This window comes from Leuciscus leuciscus (assembly GCF_965113295.1).
Source record: "Leuciscus leuciscus genome assembly, chromosome: 5".
Lineage (NCBI taxonomy): Eukaryota > Metazoa > Chordata > Actinopteri > Cypriniformes > Leuciscidae > Leuciscus > Leuciscus leuciscus.
Window position 1 is genome coordinate 23009216 of NC_138729.1, and position 20781 is coordinate 23029996.

General features: G+C 37.5%; 2 protein-coding genes across 2 annotated transcripts in view; both read right to left on the reverse strand.

The window, feature by feature from the left end:
- Positions 1 to 84: 84 nt before the first annotated feature.
- On the reverse strand, positions 85 to 4210 carry f2r (coagulation factor II (thrombin) receptor). Its single transcript, XM_082170042.1, has 2 exons — positions 4030 to 4210; positions 85 to 2274 (listed from the first exon to the last, which is right to left on the reverse strand). Exons 1-2 carry the CDS (start codon positions 4097 to 4099, stop codon positions 1100 to 1102), a joined length of 1245 nt encoding a protein of 414 aa, XP_082026168.1. The 5' UTR covers positions 4100 to 4210; the 3' UTR covers positions 85 to 1099.
- A 394-nt stretch (positions 4211 to 4604) lies between these two features.
- Positions 4605 to 20781, reverse strand: part of iqgap2 (IQ motif containing GTPase activating protein 2) — a 59555-nt gene continuing 43378 nt past the window's right edge. Inside the window, exons 17-38 of the mRNA XM_082169984.1 lie at positions 18074 to 18241; positions 17501 to 17643; positions 17238 to 17408; positions 16915 to 16998; positions 16719 to 16790; positions 16566 to 16635; positions 16237 to 16445; positions 15803 to 15955; positions 15366 to 15529; positions 14953 to 15177; positions 14224 to 14364; positions 13805 to 13889; positions 13310 to 13542; positions 11470 to 11602; positions 9987 to 10089; positions 9627 to 9768; positions 8301 to 8388; positions 7979 to 8191; positions 7528 to 7688; positions 6782 to 6925; positions 5991 to 6099; positions 4605 to 5850 (exon numbers count right to left, since the gene is read on the reverse strand). Coding sequence (XP_082026110.1) covers positions 5737 to 5850; positions 5991 to 6099; positions 6782 to 6925; positions 7528 to 7688; positions 7979 to 8191; positions 8301 to 8388; positions 9627 to 9768; positions 9987 to 10089; positions 11470 to 11602; positions 13310 to 13542; positions 13805 to 13889; positions 14224 to 14364; positions 14953 to 15177; positions 15366 to 15529; positions 15803 to 15955; positions 16237 to 16445; positions 16566 to 16635; positions 16719 to 16790; positions 16915 to 16998; positions 17238 to 17408; positions 17501 to 17643; positions 18074 to 18241 — 3125 coding nt within the window. The 3' untranslated portion in view covers positions 4605 to 5736. The remainder of the gene's footprint in view (positions 5851 to 5990; positions 6100 to 6781; positions 6926 to 7527; positions 7689 to 7978; positions 8192 to 8300; positions 8389 to 9626; positions 9769 to 9986; positions 10090 to 11469; positions 11603 to 13309; positions 13543 to 13804; positions 13890 to 14223; positions 14365 to 14952; positions 15178 to 15365; positions 15530 to 15802; positions 15956 to 16236; positions 16446 to 16565; positions 16636 to 16718; positions 16791 to 16914; positions 16999 to 17237; positions 17409 to 17500; positions 17644 to 18073; positions 18242 to 20781) is intronic.

The window sequence follows — 20781 nt, forward strand, 5'->3', positions numbered from 1 at the left end:
AATTGGTAATTTTAGCAGGGCAAAAATATGTTATGCCTTTATTTACATAATTTGCATTTTCAATTATTTGGATCTGAAAACAGATTGATCGTAAAGGTAATATTTATTTATTGGCCAGCAAGTATTCAGTGAAGTGATTGATGTCCATGTGTTATGTTTGAACATGACATATTCCAACCGAGAGGCAGCCTAAGTTTTTGATGAACGTGATATAAGGGGTGAACTGTTTGATTTTTGGGTAACTATTAAACATGCTGGAGACGTTAGAAAAGCTTTTTGTGTAGTTAATTACACTTATTTTACGGAATGAAGTTTATTCTGTAGCTTAGCTACATCAGTTGTGTTACTCAGAGACTGACATGTCTTACTCGTCAAACATTTTACAATCACCTGTCGCAAATTCATTAACTTTTGAAATATCAAGTTCCGCCTTCCCCCTTAGCAGACTGACTCGGTTGAAAAGAAAAAGAAATCTTTTGTAACATTATAAATGTCTTTACCGTCACTTTTGATCAATTTATTGCATTCTTGCTGAATAAAGTAGGCCTATTCATTTTCTGACCCCAAACCTAACAGTATAGTGTAGGCCTATTATATTGTAACATCTAGGCTACCTACTCATCAAAGACTAAAATAACACACCAGGCAACTTCATAAAAAAAATTATAATAAAAAACAGCCACCTGGTCCATTAAGCTAGCTTGCAAATTACAGTAATCAGATTTGTTAACAAACAATTTTAATCTTTACAAGCATTAGTATCTGATTTGTACTGTAAAAATGTTTTCATTAGCTATTTGACATGGTCACAATTCACAAATGATTACAAAAATAAAGCAAGAATATACATTAGCAAAGATGTTACAAGAGCACAGAAATGGTTGAAGTGCCAACAGAGTCATTTGGATACAAAAAAAAATTTATAGTGATAGTGGAATCAACCCCCACCATTCTACTGAGCTAGACTGGTTAAACGAAATGTGATCGAAAGTCCTTGGAAACCAGCCGCAGCTGGTTTGAGAAAGTCTCTCACTCTGGCCAGCTGCAAAGTTCTCAAAACCCCTCTAAAAGCAGCCATCAGACCAGCCCGTTTTCTTTTTCATGCCATCAGCTTCCTGTACTGGTTGCTCACGCTGCTTTGAAAAGTCTCGACCTTGCTTGACCTGGTGCTGCTGGTGAACTGTGCGCTCCTCTCCATGCCTGAGACCACCTGACACTTGAGAAAGGCGAGAACCTGTTTTTGGCACTGAGACGACCCAAAGTAGTAGATGAGGGGGTCCAGACAGCAGCTGACGCTCCCGATGCACGTGGAGACCAGGTACGCGGCGTAGGACGCATCGTTTTGCTTGCGAGCGAACTGCACGTAATGCGCCAACAGGATGACGTTTGTTGGTGTGAAGCATATGACGAAAACGGCAAAAACGGTTACCGCCATAAAAACGGCCCGCGTTTTCTTCGAACGGTTTTCCACGTTGGCTGCGCACAAGGCCTGGATGATGCGCACGTAGCAGACGGTGCTAAAAATGAGCGGAATGAAAAAGAAAAGTGAAGAGATGACGGGGAAGAAGTACAGGTAATACTCGCGGAGATGGTGGATGTCAAGGACGTCGTGACACGTGGTTATGCCCAGGTCAGGTAAGTGAATGGTCTGATTGGAAATCAGCAAAGGCATCGTCCCGCCGATGGACAAAATCCACATGGCGGCGCACACGACGGACGCGGTTTGAGGACTGCGCCAGGTAAGCGAGTCCATCGGGTACACGACAGCCATAAAGCGATCCACACTAATGCACATAATCAGCAGCACTGAGCAGTACATGTTGCAGTAGAAAGCAGCCGTGACCAAACGACACATCCCAGCCCCGTATATCCAGTTATTTCCGTTGTAATTGTAGGCTATTCTGAACGGAAGGACCAGGACGAACAGAAGGTCAGCGAAGGCTAGATTCATCATATAAATCGCAGCCGGTTTCTTTGGTCTCACTTTGCGCACAAACATGACAAGCGCGAGGAGATTTAGAGGAGCGCTGATAATAAACACCATAACATATATTGTAGGGATGACAGCGGTCACCACGCGGCCTGTGAGGAAGCTGGAGGCCTCTTGAGAGATGTGATAGGTCTTTTTAGGCACATGGTGGTGGTGATCTTTCCTGGGTTTGGATGCTTGGCCCGAACTGGAGCCGCTGCCTTCGTCCTGCACGTCCAGATAGTCAAATATTGGCTCATCGGTGACGGTGAGGAAATAACCCGAAAATGTCCGAATAAACGTTCCTGAAAAAACAAAACAAACATAAACATAAATCTTAACGATTCTCGTTAATGTTGTGCATCACTGTTAGGCTACACATGGAAGATATGAATATAAAAATCTTTTTTTGTTTTGTTTTATGTAGCGTAGCCTATTATTCATGTATTGTCCCTTAATTTTATTTATCTAAATATTTTAGATTAATATTTATTTATATATTCAAATATACTAATACTACCCTGCTTAAATAAATAAATAGCTAGGCTATGGTTTGCTGGTTTTAGCTCTCTGCCTGGTCATAGAGCTGCAACAAACGATTAAAATGATCGATTAATCTCGGTTACATTTAACGTTACACATTTGGCAGACGCTTTTATTCAAAGCGACTTACATTGCATTTCAAGGTACACATTAACATTCTTATCAGTTATTATTTTCCCTGGGAATCGAACCCATGACCTTAGCGTTGCAAGTGTCAACGCTCTGTTTGAGCTACAGGTTAATCTTTTTTTTATAAATCCGATGAAAAATGTAGAGAGCTTACATGAAAAATTGTAATCTTTTTCAAATTAATGAAAATTATTTTTAATGTAATATTTTAACAATAATATTCCACATCCTGCCCAGTGCTGTCCTCCACACAATGTGTAAAATAAAGCCTATGAAACCTTATAGTAAATGTAGCCTACTACCTGTAGTAGCCTACATTATAAGCAAAAAATATAAGAATTGATTCAAAAAATCAATTTTAAAGTAGAAATGAATGAAAACTACTAATTAAAAATAAGAAACAAAAAAGCACAAAATTCTAATGTGTACGAGGTATGCTGTAAGAAGAACACAGATGCACTCCTCTAAACATATAGTAGACTTTATTTATTACATTAATGGGATATACACCAACAAGTAAATTACTGTTACTGCTCTCGTAAATATGATTATAGTGTTGCATGTATATGTTTAAACCTACACTTAATTTCTAACAAAAAATATTTTAGCAAAATGTGTGTTTATGCCTGACTGTTTGACGCGCATGCGCGCACCGGCGCTCGTTCATTGACGCCTGTTGTCAACTTGTCAGAATATGCAAAAAGGAAATAATACGCTGGTCTTTCTAACATTTACAGATAAGTATAACAATAAAATGTTATGCGCTGAGGAAAAAACTTGTCAAAGGCATTAAACAGCACACACTGTCAGGTCAAAACACGAGAAGATACGCAGTTTTCCCGGGCATAGCGCGCAGACGCGACTAATCGATAATATTTTTACAGAAGGGATTTCATGATTACTTGGATGCTTTTAAATAGTAATGTAGTTCATTACCACTCTCACTAGTTTCAATAAATAAAAAAAATATTACAGTAAAAACAACATTTAAGTATTGCTGACATTTAACATTATTGCCTCTGATTTTAACTTTATTTTAAAATTTAGATAGTTTATTATTTATATTTGAATATGCTAATATCCCTCCCTGCTAAAATGCTCATGGCACTTTTCAAAGCTGGTTTAAACTTTTTTCCCCAGAAAAGATTAAACGATTACTCGGTAGCCTATTTAAATAACAATTCAAAAAAATAATTACCATAAACGGAGTTGGTCAGGATTTCAACTTTCGACCAATTAGTCTTGCTTTAAGAAGTTAATTTCAAATTAACTAGTAAGCACCTAGTGTGTAATGAGCTCCGCTTACCAAAGAACTTTAAGTTATCTGCTACTAAAGTTGATAACCCTGTGTTTGTCCAGTGCAAAGAAAGAGGTTGTAAGTGTCTCACCGTTACTGGGCAGCGCAACCGCAGATCCCTCCACAGCCAGAAGCCCCATCAACACCACAACCCTCAACATCACGGCTGAAAGAAACAGGGCAGCTCAAAATGCCTGTTTTTGGTTTTGGTTTGATTTACGCTCTTAACATCAAATACTATTTTCCCGAATGAGCCTAATCGCGCACGCTCTCAAGACATCAGGAAAGAATAGAGGGAGGATGCGGGATTCACTCCGTCTGGCGCGTGCACGTCAACGCCTACTCGTGCAGCTCAGGGACTCTAAAATCCACTAACACAGGGAAGACCAGGACTAGTTGATACAAATGTTAACTTAATTTGATATTTCTAAGGGTTGTTATTTTACAGTAGGCTATATTATATTGTTGACTTGTTTCACCTAGTGCTATTACAAACATTAAGTTGCAGTTTTTGTCTGGAGGACAGAATTGACAGAAAAAATTGCCTTATTTGAAACCAACTTAAATCTGAATGTATGCTATTAATATTGAATTTACACTCGGGTTTTTTATTCAAAATACAGCCCTTAAGTCAGAGCGGCCCTACATAAATGAATAAATGCACAGTTTTGATGTAAGATGTATTTAATTAAAACCAATACAATCCTCAGAACACATTTCTTTTAACTGAAAACGTTTAGGAATGCTCTTTAATAGGCATATTTTAAAAGATGTACAATTGAGCACTTAAAAATGATAGGCACTAGTTATTGTCAGGCCTGTGAAAAGTCTCCTCCAGTTTATCTTATTTAACAGCCACATGGCAGTAGTGCATTTTGAGTCATTTGTCTTATTCCCACATTATACATTTTGAACATATTAAAACATTGCAGCTTCCAATACATTATTTGCCATCAAATATATATTTCAATTATATTTGTATTTAAAAATATAATCCATACACAATGAAAAAAAAAAAAAAAAAAAATTCCAGTCATCATGCAATATTGTGAACATCTGTTTCTTTGATTGTGGTGATTAAAGTAAAATCTTAAGCATGCTGTGTATGTACATCTTGGCATGTATCATATCATTCTTAGAGTGGCGATATCTCATTTTATAGTTAACTAAATACAGAAAACCTGCAAAAACAGTTGCACAAATACCCTGAATGCTCAAAGACATTTCTTTTACAAAAACATCTAAAAACCAAAGGCACGTTCCATTCTTTTTGCACAATTTGCAAAGTGTAAACTAACATTGATAGCTAGTTAATATTTCCAAACATATGTGACCCTGGATCACAAAACCAGTCACAAGTCGCACAGGTATATTTGTGGCAATAGCCTACAATACATTGTATGGGTCAAAATTAAAGATTTTTCTTTTATGCCAAATATCATTAGGATATTAATTAAAGATCATGTTCCATTAAGATATTTAGTAAATTTCCTATCGTAAATATATAAAACATTTATTTTTGTGAGTGAATGCAGCACAGTCGTAAAACATAAATTGACAATTTTAAAAGAGATTTTCTCAATGTTTCGATATTTTTGCACCCTCAGATTCCAGATTTTGAAATAGTTGTATATCAGCCAAATATTGTCATATCCTAACAAACCATACATCAATGGAAAGCTTATTTATTCAGCTTTCAGATGATATATACATCTCAATTAAAAAAAAAAATTGACCCATGTGACTGGTTTTGTGGTCCAGGGTCACATATCTGCACTGCATTAACTCCAAGGGATTCTCATTTTCCGTAGAACTTTTTGTTCAAAAGGAAGATCAGTAGATTGACGTTGACTCTGGCCTTGCCAAACATTTTCATGACAGCTACTCCCTCATACTGAAGCTGCAACAGGTCCTGACAAATAAAAAAAACACAAGACATGTAAAACATTTCTGTATTGGTGTGTCCATAAATACAATTCCGAATAATAAAAGTAGTATCCTGAATGCATAAGAGAAGAACTTGTGCCAGGCTCTGTGCACCTGGAAACTGACCTGGAAATGCAGTTGCACCTTCTCCATTTCAACACCCATAAACTTGGCCTTTATCTCAAAGTCTCCCACTTCCTCACAAGGGCAAATGTCAAACATGACATTTTTTAACCTGAAACGTACAAAACACTTACTGAAGTACTGGAATAGGTGGGGCTTAGAGTGCAAAATGACTGGTAGTGCCTGGTCAAAAAGTACAATAAACATAATACATTCCTGAAACGGACAACAAATTAAACGACTAAATCCCTTAGCACTGAAAGATAACATTATTAATATTCTTTTGATCTGCCTGAAGAGATAGCAAAAATAGTTGGCTTGTCACTCACTAAACTCCTATTTGGCCTGCATGAGGAAGAGCAAAACAGGATGGATAACTCCTCATAATGCACTACCCACCCTTTAATGCAACACACAAACTGCTGACTGTACATTAAGCATTCTCTGAAAAGCATCTTGTGCAATATGTCCCAGCCACTGATCTGGGGTCAGTTCAAATCAGGGGTGTCCAAACCTGCCCCTGGAGGGCTACTGTCCTGCAGAGTTCAGCTCCAACCCCAATTAAACACACCTGAAGCAGCTAATTATGTTCTTACAAGGCATACTAGAAGCTTCCAGTCAGGTGTTTTGTGGGAGAGAAATTGGAGCTAAACTCTTCAGGACAGTGGCCCTCCACAAGCAGGTTTGGACACCGCTGGTTTAGATATTTATGTGCTTTATTGTGGCACAATATAAAGTTACGCATTATCAATGCAAAAGAATAAAAATAAATGGTGTAAAGAGGAAGTACACACTGATTAGTCTGGAGGCCTTCAATCTCCAGAATGACTCCTTTCTCATGCAGTTTGGCAGCTGTGTACTTCAGGGACGAGGCCTTGGACTTTTTAGTGCTCTTCTCTTCTTCCTTTCTGTCCAGTTTAATGGACCTTCGTGAATTCCTGGTGGTGAAACAACCATTAGTGAAATATTATATGTCATATATGACACTTCCCAATTTACACACCACTAAGTGCCCCTCTTAAGCTATTGTGTATCATTGGTTAATTGCATTATGTATTGTGCCAATCAATAATCATTTGAGATATTAATAAACTTGTGAAAATGTCTCAACATGGGGATAAGATCAAATAAATTAAATAAGTTAGTCATTGGGACAGATAAAAAATTGGCAAAAGTTAATTGATATTAACAACAGATTGGTGCTGCACCTCAAATGAGCAGGAAATCAACAAAAAGGCAAAATATAATAAAGAAAAGCAACAATTAAACTGAAAATGCAAATAATAAATGTCATAAGTTTTAACATTATTTTCTAAATTACTACATTTAATTAAATATATAGTGAATATAACTGTTTTATTACTTGATTCTTTATTTGCTAATCAAACTGCAGGCTCTTTTATCTATGTATTAACACAATGAATTGCTTAATTGATTTCTTATTGATTACTGAGTGGTACAAATAGGCCCACATAATTATGAGCATGCTTGTGCAAAATATGAAAAGTTGCCAGAGAACATTACATGCATCTCCACTCACTTTCTGTTGAGGTTATCCAGACAGGTTTTGATGTATGTGTCATAATAGTTGATCTGTTCTTGATAGAAAGCTGCCTTGGAATTGAGCGCAGTCAGAGTCTGCTGCAACTTCACCAATTCGGCTTTCCTCCTCTGCCTATAGCGCCGCTGGTATCGAATGTCCTGCCACATGCAAAAAAAACCCCATTACATTACAAAAAAAACATTAAAAATACAGTCAGACTAAAGACATAAACGAACTAGTTGAAGGCGTTTATGGCACCCTGCAGTCCTAAAGCACCGGGCCCTATTATATTTAATAGACGCATAGGGCATAGCAATCATTATATGGCTTAGGAATATCTACATTCATCCCATATGCAAGTATTACTCATCAGTGAGCCATGCTTAATGTGCGCCAAGCTCTTTTCACATAGTTCCTGCACCCCTGAATGAAGTCATAACGGCCTGACCTTGGAGATGTCATTGATGACTTCCTGGTACTTGTGTTTCGAGCTGGCCAGACCAGCCTGCTCTAGAGTTCTCAGGTTCCTGAGGATCTTCCTCTTCTTCTGCTCCAGAGGCAGCTGGCGGTCTTCTAGCATGGCCTGGCTGCTCTTTAACCCTTCTGGAGTCTGAGACTCCTGCACCACCTGACGCTCCACAAGCTTAGCGTGCTCTGCCTCCTACAACACCAAAGAGAGAGGGTTGAGGTTAATCGATTGAACTTCATCTGAATCTGTTGGAAGACTGGCCTCCATTCAATCTTGATCATGGGGGAAAGGCTTACTGTACCTGTGCAGCAGAGGCGGGAGTTTCCAGGATATCGGTGAGTGTCTCCCCTGGTTGAATTTTCACCACATCCACTATCAGTTTCTTTGTTCTGCAAAGTGACAGGCAAACAAAGATGAGGATGCACTTATCAGAGTGTCTCAACATGTTCTGCGTTTTCTCATCTGGTAAGATACGGGCTGACATTGTTCAGCAGATAATGCAATACAAGTCTACTTCTTTGGCACTCACAATTGAGCCTTGATAAAGCCTGCAATATGCTGGTGATGTAAGGGAAAAAACTGAATTTAAATTTTTGATTGAAATAACCCCAACTTAATGTCCGACCTTGACTGAATTTATGCTTGTTGTGATTTTAAAAACTATTGATATTCTGACTTTTTCTTCTGCCGAGCATAAAAGAGTATATGGCTTCGGGGTTTTTTGTCTATACATTCTGTCTATGAGGTCAAATGTTGTTTTGGCTTTTTTATTAAATGGACAAGAACATTCTTCAAAACATATTTTATGTTCAATAGAAGAAAGAAACAAATTCATGCAGGTTTGGAATGACATAAGGGAGAGTAAATGATAATAACATTTTCATTTTTGATTAAACTATCCCTTTGAGAACAAGTTTGTCTGGTAGTAAACGCATACCAAAAGTGCTTGCAGGGAAAACACAGACTCATTTGTGATTTGTCTCACAATGTACATACACAAACTGGCTGGTTACAGTAATTCATGTTTATATGGTCTGTAAACAGAAGATCATATACGTCTGGGTCACAAGGGCCTCACAGATGTTGTGTTTTTTTGGAAATGGAAATGGAGCAGGGTGTAAACATAGACAATGAGGTATAATGTCACTCTTCCTGCTTCCTCCCTAAGGAAATACTGCCATATGGAAAGATCCCTAGGCTAGAATTCTAGCAGTTAGCATGCAAGTTTAACAGGACAATACTGGCCAGCAAATGATAGTCAACAAATGTTTCCTTTGAGTATTATTACACATTTCAAGTATTCAAGGCATTCAAATGTTTGTGTTGTTCTTAACAGACACATTAATATTGAAATGTAAAATGTTTGTTGCACTGAATTTTCACACTGAATCATCTTGTGAACAGGCCTTTACTTAATGCTAATTACACATAGCGAGTCAAGAGGCCCATTTTAGAAGTGAAGATAAAACTGGTCACCAAACCACTTCCTCCCATGGACAAGGAGAGATATGAAGACAGGAAATGAGGACAGTGAAGAATAGTTGAGTGTGGCAAGAGAGATATTTATATGTGAGGACATTTCAAATTTTAAGGCAGTTGAAGAAGTGTTGATTACTTGCTCCCTTACTTTGTCATTAGACCCTTCATGTCTTTGTCATCTCCATCCAGCAGCTCAAACTTGTTGGTGAGGGTAAGGGAGATCTCTGTTTTGGCCAGCTGACTCAGTGAGTTCTCCTTGTTGGGGTCATTTGTGTCCACAGTTCCTTCACCTGAGTGTCAGAGTGTGTTTTACTTTCATTATTGTCTAAGTTCTGACAGCAGTTTCTGCTCATTTCTGTCATTTTCTATTAACCAACTTTCAGTGAGTGAAAATGTATCTAAACTCACACACTGTTGCAAAAACATCAACTCAGTCTTTATGTCATCTAGGTGGATAATTCTGATGATATCTAAAATTCTGGTGATGTTGTATTTGTTATCATATTACCAAGTAGAGACTCGATGTCAGGAACTTCCCCAAGGTCCTTCAGGAGCTCAAGCAGAAGATCACTGTGATCTGGAGCAATGGCTTCCTTGTGTTCCAACACCAGCTAGAAAAAAAAGTAAATTTAACTATCAGCGACAACTAGTCTGTATAGACTACAAAACAACAAAACTTCTTGACAACACATCATCACCATATCAAAATCGACCTTGGATCAAGTTAACGTATATTGTAATTACAGTTACTATTATGGTAATATCTACTTAAAGATGAATAAAAAATAAATAAAAATTAATGCTCTTTATTCTGTAAAATGCAAAGTTGAAAATGTAAAGTCTGGGACTCATTCTATTTTTTTTTTTTTATATAGAATCCGCAACATGACTAAGAAGATGAGTATTTGTTTCCAGTCCATCTCATTGTCCTAAAATATGGAAGAGAAACCAGGACAAAACCAAACTTTAGGAGTCAATACACAGTTAAATTTGAAGGGAATTTTTTTCTTGTATATCTCCTAAATATCTGTTTTGAACTCCACATCACCTCAAATCACAGAATATCTCTGGTTCAATAAAATATATATTACAGTCATAGAGCTGAAAATGGACATCACTTCTCTTAATTTATGTGTTGCACTCTTGAAAACATACATAAATGTTAGTTCTCCAATAGAAAGAAAGTAGGCGTTTGGCTGAGTTGAGAAAAGTATACAGGCGCTATTTATTATGTCTGCACAGGTCATGATGTCACTTCCTCACGCATATGGATCAAGTTAAGCCGCTCCTCACAGTAGATTCCTCTCATGACTCAAAGGTGGCTAATGAAACTTAGTCACAATGAGTTGCAGATCTAAAAAAAGCATTTGACTTCACATTCCAGATCACATGCCTACAGATACAGTAAGTGTTGAAAATACAAGTTTTGACAAGTTGTGTGTCTCTTTTTCATATTAACAGCCCAGCAATAAAAGATAAAAGAAGAGGCCATCTCTTCCACTGAATTATGGGCTCACAGCTGTAATACAAACCCCTTGGTTAAAGTTGGCTTGAAATGAAAATTCACCTTATCTTTTTTCTAAAAGCAAGTTATAGATCTTATTGTGGATGGTTAGTTCACGCATGTTTTATTATTTAATAATGTTTTGACCTTGTGATGTTAAATCTAAATGTCAAAACTAGATCTTCCAGTGGAAATGACAGACTTCTCTCTATTGATGTATGTAGGATTTCTCCAATCATTCAGTCTGCTTAAACTCCGCCCCTGCAAGCACTCATTTATCTGCAACCACTTTTGAGGGCAACGCCCACATCTCGAAATCCAACTAATGCATAGAACCAAGTCCCGCCCAACATTTTTTCTTTTCCGACAATCCGTTACACTCGGGTGCGTTACAATACGAAAAAAAAAAATCTTTTGCTACTTCAGTTTCATTGCAACTTTGAAAAAAGAGGTTTCTATTGAATTGGTTGGTTATATTGTGTCTTACAGAGTGTGTGTTGATGATCTCCTCAATAGAGATGTATATGACAGGTTTGCTGAGTGTCACCATGTCAGAGTACTCGTCCACGTTAAACTTCTCCTCAGGAGCTGGAACGTCGCAAGCTGCCTGGAAGAAGCCCCTGAAAAGCAAAAAAAAAAAAAAAGCTCACGTTTATTTGCCAGCAAAAGCTCCAGGGCTTTTGTGAAAACTACAGATTGTCCATCCGCATTTTTGTATCCCGGCCCACAGACAGTCGGGTTGACAAGGGGGTTATTTAGAGAACAGTTATTGTAAGAGTAGGTTTATCACTGAAAAATATACTATGTCTACTCTTTAGACAGCATTATAGTAAAACTAGAACCCTATGGCAACAGCTTTCTTACCTGTACGCAATAGTGTCTTACTTTGGGAGGTTGGGTGGAACTGACAGAACGGCAGTTTTCCCCCTCCGTTTGGCCTAAAACACTGTTTGTGGTCATCCAGTTTGAAATGTTGACTACAAAACACTGGGGTTTTTCAGATTTTCTATTTCGGCAATCTCTCCGTGTTCTTTGCAGCTTTTAGCCACTGCCTACAATGTGCTGGATCCTTTACTGGAAACCCAAAGTAATCCACTACGCTAAACGTTTACTCTTTAAATTCTTACAGACTTGCACCCAGGAACAATACAAGTCGACACCATTATGACTAAAAGTTTGCTAAGAGGTGTTTCCTACTTCTTAAGTATTCGCAAGGTGGTATTTGACTGGTGAGCGTACTACACACAGTAGACTGGTGGGAGTGACATGCCCAGTGCATTATGGGTGTTTTCCTACCTATTTGACAAAAGGGAAGACAACAGGCCTTTTCTGTTTTTTACTTCTGTCAGGTAAGCACCTTTTTTTTTGCCTTTCTACTGTATAGGCAGCCAAGTTTTATTGAAAGCCCATTTTGCCATCTGTGAAGTACCCTTTTAATCAATTTTTTGTGTGTGTGTGTGTGTGTGATTTTAGTGGAAAATCTGGATTTCGGTAGAATCATGGTAAAATATGAAAACCCCATCGAATTAGCCAAAATATTTAATACACACATACGCAGGAGACATGGGAGTGTGTCATTTTGTGAGTAACAGCTGTTCAAATTCTGTGGAAATCTGTTTTGAACCCCAAAAAATGCAAAACAAGATGTTTGAACCAAATGCATAATCATTTTACAATGCAAAGTATACTTGAATGAGGAGGTCACATGCTGTCATAAACTGCACTAATCCAGATCATCAGGCAGAATTGCTGAGAATCAGAGAGGAAAAGAAATCAGCAGGGAGTTTCCAGTAAGAATGATTCACCGGCATGGGAATGAGGGGCTTTGGGCAAAAGGTCATTTAGCACTTCCAGCTGCCTCACACAAGCATACACACACTAATATGTCTGAAGTGGCAACACACGTCCCTCCTCACTGCTGATGCCTTACTTTCATACAAAAACACTTCCTCACCTTTAACCTCAATTTCCATGCATCTTTAGCCTGTCCTGACTAAAGATTTGTCTGATTGTTTAAAATCTTTTGTTCTACTCATCAATTTCTACATAAAGTATTTTTGTTTCCATGAGAAGCAAAAAACATTGGATCCTATTGACTTTCAAAAACACACTGAGATATTCTTCAAAATATCATCTTTTATGTTCCACAGAAGAAAGCAAGTCATGCATTTTTTGAACAACATGAGGGTGAGTAAATGATGACAGAACTGTCATTTTTAGGTGAACTATCCCTTTAAGTATTTGATTCTTTTCAACAGTAATAGTATTTGTTTTGTGACCCTAGACAAACTAAACCTTAAACTGATGAAGTGCTCTGTTCTCCTCACCTGAACCTTTGATAGGTCTGGGAGATGTAGCTGTTCATGGGGGTGAGGTGGTCGCTCTCGTCCTCAAAAAGCTTGTTGGCAGCAGCATGCTGTAGCATCTTAGCCACTGACGCCAGGTTCCTCCTCTGCTCTGAATGCACCTGACCTCCGGCCGTCATGTCAATGATGTCAAAGCCATCTGGAGCCACAATGGCAGGATTCATGTAACGGTAATAGAGCAGAGTCCCTACAATCTGTGGGAAGAAGATGCTGCTATTCAAACTGAATTTATTTCATGTGAACCATTATTTTTCTGGGTTCTTGAGACGTTGACTCCACAAAATGTGATTTAGTTCATCTTTAATCTGTTGTGGTTCATCATGTGTCAAGCAATTATAGCTACATTTCAAGTATGAAAGGAGCTTTGCAGGCAGGACCCATTGAATACATATTTTAAAATAAACAGTTGTATGGAATCTGGATACACGAGTACCACTAAAATATTCAACATCTGACCTTTAATAATTCATCCTCTGTGGCGTCAGGGAATTTCTCATGAAGCGTGTCCTTTAGAACTTTAGCAATATATCTCATGCCGTAACTGCATGCAAAAGAAAACAGATATCAAATAATACAAAATAAAAATCTGGCCATACCTTAAATTAATGAGAGGGTAGTAATGAATGCTGTGTGCAAAACGACATACAACGCTGATTATGTATTGAAAATATTTCTTGTTTTTGGCAGACTCTCTCTGTTTTAACTACAGTGCTGCCCCCTGGTGCACAATGACACTGTAAAGTTATATTGTATAAAAGAATCATTCATAATACAAAAGAGGCATATTTGACAAATATAACAGGCGAAATGAAAATTATCTGCATGAAGCATAACTGAACATCTGTTTGAAAGGCTGCAATGGTCTTTGTTCTTACGGGATGCTGTCCAGCGATGACATGATAGAGCCGAGCACTTTGTCTGTGACGGTACGGAGCACCTGATTGGAGGATTCCAGTTTAACCCTCACTTCCTCGTGTGACAGAGCCTGGTCTGGTGTGACCTCATATGGCAGCTTACTATGAAGTGAAGTTCAACAACAGTAGTAAAAAAAAGAATTAAACAAAAACAAAACTAAAGATAGAAAGAGGGGGTCGGTATAAGATATGCAATTTTTTTAATGTATTTGAAAGAAGTCTCATCTATACCAAGGCTGCATTTATTTGATCAACCATATAGTAAAACTGTAATATTGTGAAATAGTTTAAAAATTAAAAATAACTGTTTTCATTTGAATATATTTTAAAAAGTAAAGTATTCTTAAATCATAATGCAAAAGCTGAATTTTCAGCTACATTACTCCAGTCTTCAGTCACATGATCCTTCAGAAATCATTCTAATATGCTGATTTGGTGCTCTAGAAACATTTTTAATATCATCAGTTAAAAACAGTTGTGCTACTGAATATTTTTGTGGAAACATATTTATCTCAAATAGAACAATTTAAATTAAATTTAATGCATCTTTGTTGAATAAAAGCATTAATTTCTTGCAAAAGAATCTTACTGACCCCAAACTTTTGGTCATTGTTGTACATCGTTATGAATGGATGAGAGAAAGTGTGTGCAATATGTGAGATGAGAAAATATGCATATGAAAATATGAACCTGGCTTCTCCTGTAGCGGTCTCTAGCTGATTAACCCAGGCTTTGTAGATGTCTACAGGGTTAGTGTTGATGCCCAGGTTTTTGTCCTCAATGATCTCTTTAACCACTGGTCCAAGCAGCTGCCTGAGGGCGTTCTGTCCGCGAGCACCACGGTAAAAGCTCAGAACCATCTTAATGACTGTAGGGTTTCCTGTCACTATTTCCTGGATATGATCCACCTTAGATCTGCCAGAGATGACAGCAAAGTTAAAATGATATTTGCCATACTGTATATTATAAAGCAAAACTATACACATTGTATCAGAGACATTTGATTCACGTTTGATGCAATAATTATGAATTGAAATATATTAGTCTCTCTGAAAAAATTTGTGTTTTTTTGCATGCTCAAAATCTCAGTCTCTATATCTTACTTGATCTCCTCTTGCAGCGCTGACTCAAAAAGCTTGAGCAGCAAGTACTCTTCCCGCTGGTTAGAGGCATAGTTATACAACGTGAAGATCACAGTGTCCATGAACTTGGTGGATTTGTTCTGGGGCATCTGGAAGATTAGCTTGGCCAGGTATGAAGGATTAGTCTGTTAAATTAAGAAAACTCATTGATTAAAAACATTTTTTTTTTTAAATGTATGTTTTATATATATATATATATATATATATATATATATATATATATATATATATATATAGTTTTACAAATACATTTTTAAATGCTGTTTTTTACATTTATATATCATATTTATAAATTATAATGTCCCTTTAATGCCTTTGGTTAGCCACCAGTTTAATTCAGCATTCCAGTCTATTTCTTAAATGATTTAAAATGACTGAATTTGGGCCAAAGGTCTCACTTGGAGCAGGTAAAAGAGATGCTGATAGGCCTCCAGTTTCTTCCTCTTGTCTTTGCTCAGGCCCTTGATGCCCTGCTTTTCCCCAATGGCCAGATCTTCTTTACTCATTTTGTTCTTTTTGCTTTTCATCGTTTTGCTGTGTGACACCACATCCTGCCAAAGGAGAAAACATTGAAGTGGTTGGAAAAATTAGGATGGGTCAAAGGTTAAACTCAACTGGTTTGAACATCTGTAACTGCTTCTACTCTTATGAGACTCAAGAAAACATTATTATTATTATTATTATTTTGTATTTTTGGGAAAACTCAAACCTATGTACATCAAAGGATAATGTAACATTTGTCTCATTAATCCATAGGATATACAACAAACAATCCACATAGTTTAACAATCTCAGTCTTTAAATTGTTTAAGCCACCACATAAAAATAGCACCTGTAGTGTGATCCTGTTCTTTACTAACAAGCCAATCTTAATATCCATTAAATTCAGATCCTTTTCCATTTGCTGATTATCACGAATCTTGGTGACCACTTCCTCTCTGAGCCGTGTCACTTCCTGTTCCTCCTGTAAATCGAGGCTACTTTGTTCCAGCAAATGTACAAATTTACGGACCACTGAGAGAGGGGGGTGCTGAGAACCGGCTGTTTGAAAAATAAATGGAAAAACATTTATATTTACCATGCAAACCAATCAACTAACAATACAAGTATATGTAAATTAAATTACATAATACATTCAATATAATAATGTAATCGACTTACTCAAAGTTCTGTAGTCAACTCTTGCTTTATTAGCCTTAAGGTAAGCTTGAATTGTCACTATTTCTTTCTCCTGAACACGACACAAGAGTATTTCAGCGTCATGAGTATGCAGATGTAGAAGCTGCTCGTTCATTTGTGCGTGAGATGACTTACATGGTCTTTGAAGAACTGCATTCTCTTAATGTAGCTTCGTTTAGCTTTCCACATCTTCACCAGTGACTGTAACTAAAGTGTAGAGGTAACAAGTTTTCATGCTAAGAATAATTCAAGTTCTACAATTCAAAACAACAAGGTGGATATGGTATGATGAAAAACTGTAATAAAAGAGCATCAGTGATATAACCGTTACCTTAATCACAGTGCTCACGCTGTCTTGGAAGGTCTTTAGTCTGTCTTTATAGACTCTTCTCTGTTTGTAGCCCTTCCAGGATGCCTGCAATGGTAAACCAAACCCAATGTGAAAACTACCCGATGGCTGCATCCGAAATCGCATACTACCCTACTATATAGTAGGCGAAAAAAAGTATGTGACAAAATAAGTATGTCCGAATTCACAGTACTCATAAAAGAATGAACCTGAAGAATGAAAATAATAATTCACAAGGCTGTTGTAGGTCTGGTATACCAGTAATCGGGTTAAGTATCTATCAATAATTTAACACAGTTAAGCACCTGTAGTTTGATGACGCTCGGCTCTTGTTTTTGCAGGTACTCCAGTCTGTCAGTATGTGCCTGCCTCATCAGGTATCCACGAATCAGGGCCTGCAGTTTGATGATCAGCGGCTCATTGGCCAACCACAGCTGCTCTCTGCTATACTCAGCTGTTACACTGCTCAAAACACTCTAGTTAGGGGGAAAGAAAATATTAAATGAACTGCAGAGCTGTCACAAACAACACAAAAAACTACAAATGTATGTTTGTGCTAAAGACATACCTGAATATCTTCTTTGGTGAGCTGTGAACTGTCATGAAAAAAATTATCTGGCTCAACCCATGTCCCTTCTTTGCTTGCGATGTTATAGAAGTAATCATATTTATCCTTGATCTTGTGTTTTACCCATGAACTGCCACTGGTCCCTACAGATAACAATTAAAATTAAAGCACTGTGATTGCCCAGAGGTCCTGTGAAGAATAACTTAGTTATGAAGAATTGCATATGTATTTACCGGTCTGAAATCAAATAAACCAGTAAATGTTTTAGATGATGCTTGAAAAGACACTGGAATATTTACAACTAATATATAACAATTTATCAAATTAAACTGGCAAAATTTGCACAAATTTGACACAATTAGGTTTCTTAATGCTAATGATAAACATACACAAGAATAGGCTTGATAATACCATACACAATATTCTGTATAATTATATAATAAATTATATTTAATATGCATGACAATACATTATCCAGCCTCAAAGAGTAAGGCAGATAACAAGAGCTAAGTTAATGTTCAAATTATAGCTAGACCTTCCAGACCCTAGTCATTAGGGGTGTGATAGAGTTACCTTGTTCTGTTTGAGTGCTCTGTAACTGAGAGAGCTGGCTGTGGTAGATATGAGCACATTCAGACAGTACTGCTCGAAGACCTGCATCAGGACACTGCAGAGCACCCAGTGTGGCCATAGCATCGCCCTCAGATACGGACCTGTTTATGTCTGCGACGGCCTCAGCCACTGAAATCAGACATGCAATATACAGAACAATCACTTTCAATAGTTGGCGATGTCGCTTAGCAAGGAAACACTATGCGCCTATAGACTGAACACATAATACGCATGCGCACGACGTCACCATTTTCACAAATTCGTGTTTTTTTGTTTTGTTTACATGGGGACAATAACGGTATCGTTTTCAAAGACTTGTACTTTGAAACGCATTTTAAAAAGCTTGCGTTTGCAGGCCCCCAAAATGACGTTGTTGTGTATATCATCGGCCAAAACGCATAAAAAGTTTTCCATTTTTAGTTGAAAATGGTGTCGTGTAAATAGCACCTTAGTTTGGTTTGCCCTGTCTGCCTGCCTGTCTGTATTCTCTAGTTAGTTTCCTTGGTTACTGATTATGTTACACACCTGTTTCTATTTTGTTGATTATCTAGTATTTAAGCTCTTAGTTCCCTCAGTTAATTGTGTCGTCTTTGTATGATGTGGTTGCGTTCTAGTGGTTTCCGGGGGCCCGTTCTTCGTACGTTGCTTAAAACATCCAAAATCAAATTACACATCCAAGATGATATCATTGTTCTAATCATGATCTGGCTAATTAGGTTCTTCGAACACACTTGCCGGATATGATTAGTATAGCTGGATCAGAGAATGTCTAATAGGAAGAGAATTGGCACTCTCTGGTTACTTCCGGTTTCTGGACTGGCTGCAGTAACACGTCTCTGTCCATGCGGGGGCGCTCGCAGGCGAGTGCAGAATGAATGGAGGTCTATGGCGCTATATCCATCAAAATCCACTTTTCTCAGGATATAATTTTTTGTCTAGTAATTTGAATGTTGTATTCGAAAGGAGATGCAAAGAAATTACACATTGCTGGGTGTTAGATTTTTTAGAGTCACTTATTTGCTTTAAAAAGTATTTTAAAGTGTCAATGATGTCATACACATCGTACGACCAGAGATACTGCTTTACGGCAATCCTTCAGTCACTTTGGTGCGTTCGCGCTCTGCACTTTCTTTTCTCTTGAGGCATCGACAACACAGCTGACACAGGTAAATACACGTGCTAGAAGAGTTTTTGTTTTGTTTGTTTCTGGTCCCGCTTCGGATGACACGATGCCATCAAGCGGCATCTCTGGTCGTAATCAGTCCTTCACTGACCAATCAGCGTTCATTAGCAGAATGCTAGCGTGTTATGGGCAACAACAACTCAACTTGTAAGAAATCGAAAGGACATAAGTACTCTTTCATTCAATTTTCGACCTATAACCCATGTTGAACTTGCAAAACCTACAATAAAATCTGAGATTTCTCAACGGCAATCGGGTGAAAGAGACAAATTTAGCCGTATGTGGAACTTTCCTTACCACTTTCAAATAATGTGCATAAATGTGAATCTCTGAAAATTCTTAAGTCATGCACAGATCCTGGCCATTTTGCTTTCACATTTGTGATATGGAAGATTTTAGTCAACTACCTTTTTTTTTTATTTGATATAATATTACTAATCTGGAATATTAAGAATCACAATAGTAACTGGGCTGCACATTTACATTGTGAACCCCCTTTCTGTTCACATAATCCCCTTCATTGAGGCCTTGATGGCAGTCTATGGTCTAGCCTATAGTCTATGGTACCAATCAATCACGTTAGTGAAGCATGAGTGACATACTGTAATCGGCATGGTCATGATTGCATGATCTTCATAAAAAATTATGATAGCCCAAAAAAAAAAAAAAAAACTGCTTTAAAAAAAACTGCTTTACAACATTGGGTCTTAAGTGGCTTGGAAATGCCACAAAAAAAAACCTAAAACTGTTTTTTAAACCTAAAAGCACCAGGTAAACTCCAAATGACACGACAGACAGCACTTTCCATCAAGTTCTCTGCATCTCTAATAGTGTAAAGGAAAGAGCCACTCGCAAATAATCTTAGGGCAATGCAAACAGTTTGTGCTGTAGTTAAAGCCCGACTCCGACAAGTCGAAAATAAATGTGCGTTTCCAACAAATTAATAATGTAAATGACAATCTCACGGGTCACGAGAAAAAAAAAAAAATCTCAGAAAGTGCACTATCGCGCTGCGCTGGACTTCCCGTTTCAGCTCCACTTATGAAGCCGCAGTCTAATCCTGTTAACATGAAATAAGCTGCTCACGAGCAGATTTAAGCTTGTGCACCTGTTGCTATGACAGCAAGTCCAGGATGAGCGTTGAAGAACCAAACAATCCAAGATCATGCCAAATAGCCAACAATCAAATCGAGCTAAGTGAGTTAGCGACGTACGAAGAACGGGCCCCTGATATATCCTGGGTATCTCCGAGTTATGTTGTTAATAAAGTGTTTTTCTGTTAGATTCTCCATAGTCATACTTTTATTGCAGCCAAACGTGACAATTTTATTTTTTTATTTTATATAGATTATTATTAATAGCTTATATATAAAATATATATTATATACGTTATAAAATATATTGTGCTCTGTTAGTATAACATTTCATTTTAAACGTCAAACCCAATTTGAAAGGTTATATGCCATTATGTTAATCATATATAATA

Excerpts from the sequence above, each read along its gene's own strand:
- f2r (XM_082170042.1), bottom strand. The coding sequence starts at position 4,099 with ATGTTGAGGGTTGTGGTGTTGATGGGGCTTCTGGCTGTGGAGGGATCT. Across the intron at positions 2,275-4,029 it reads GGTTGCGCTGCCCAGTAACG|GAACGTTTATTCGGACATTT; the intron begins GTGAGACACTTA and ends TTGTTTTTTCAG.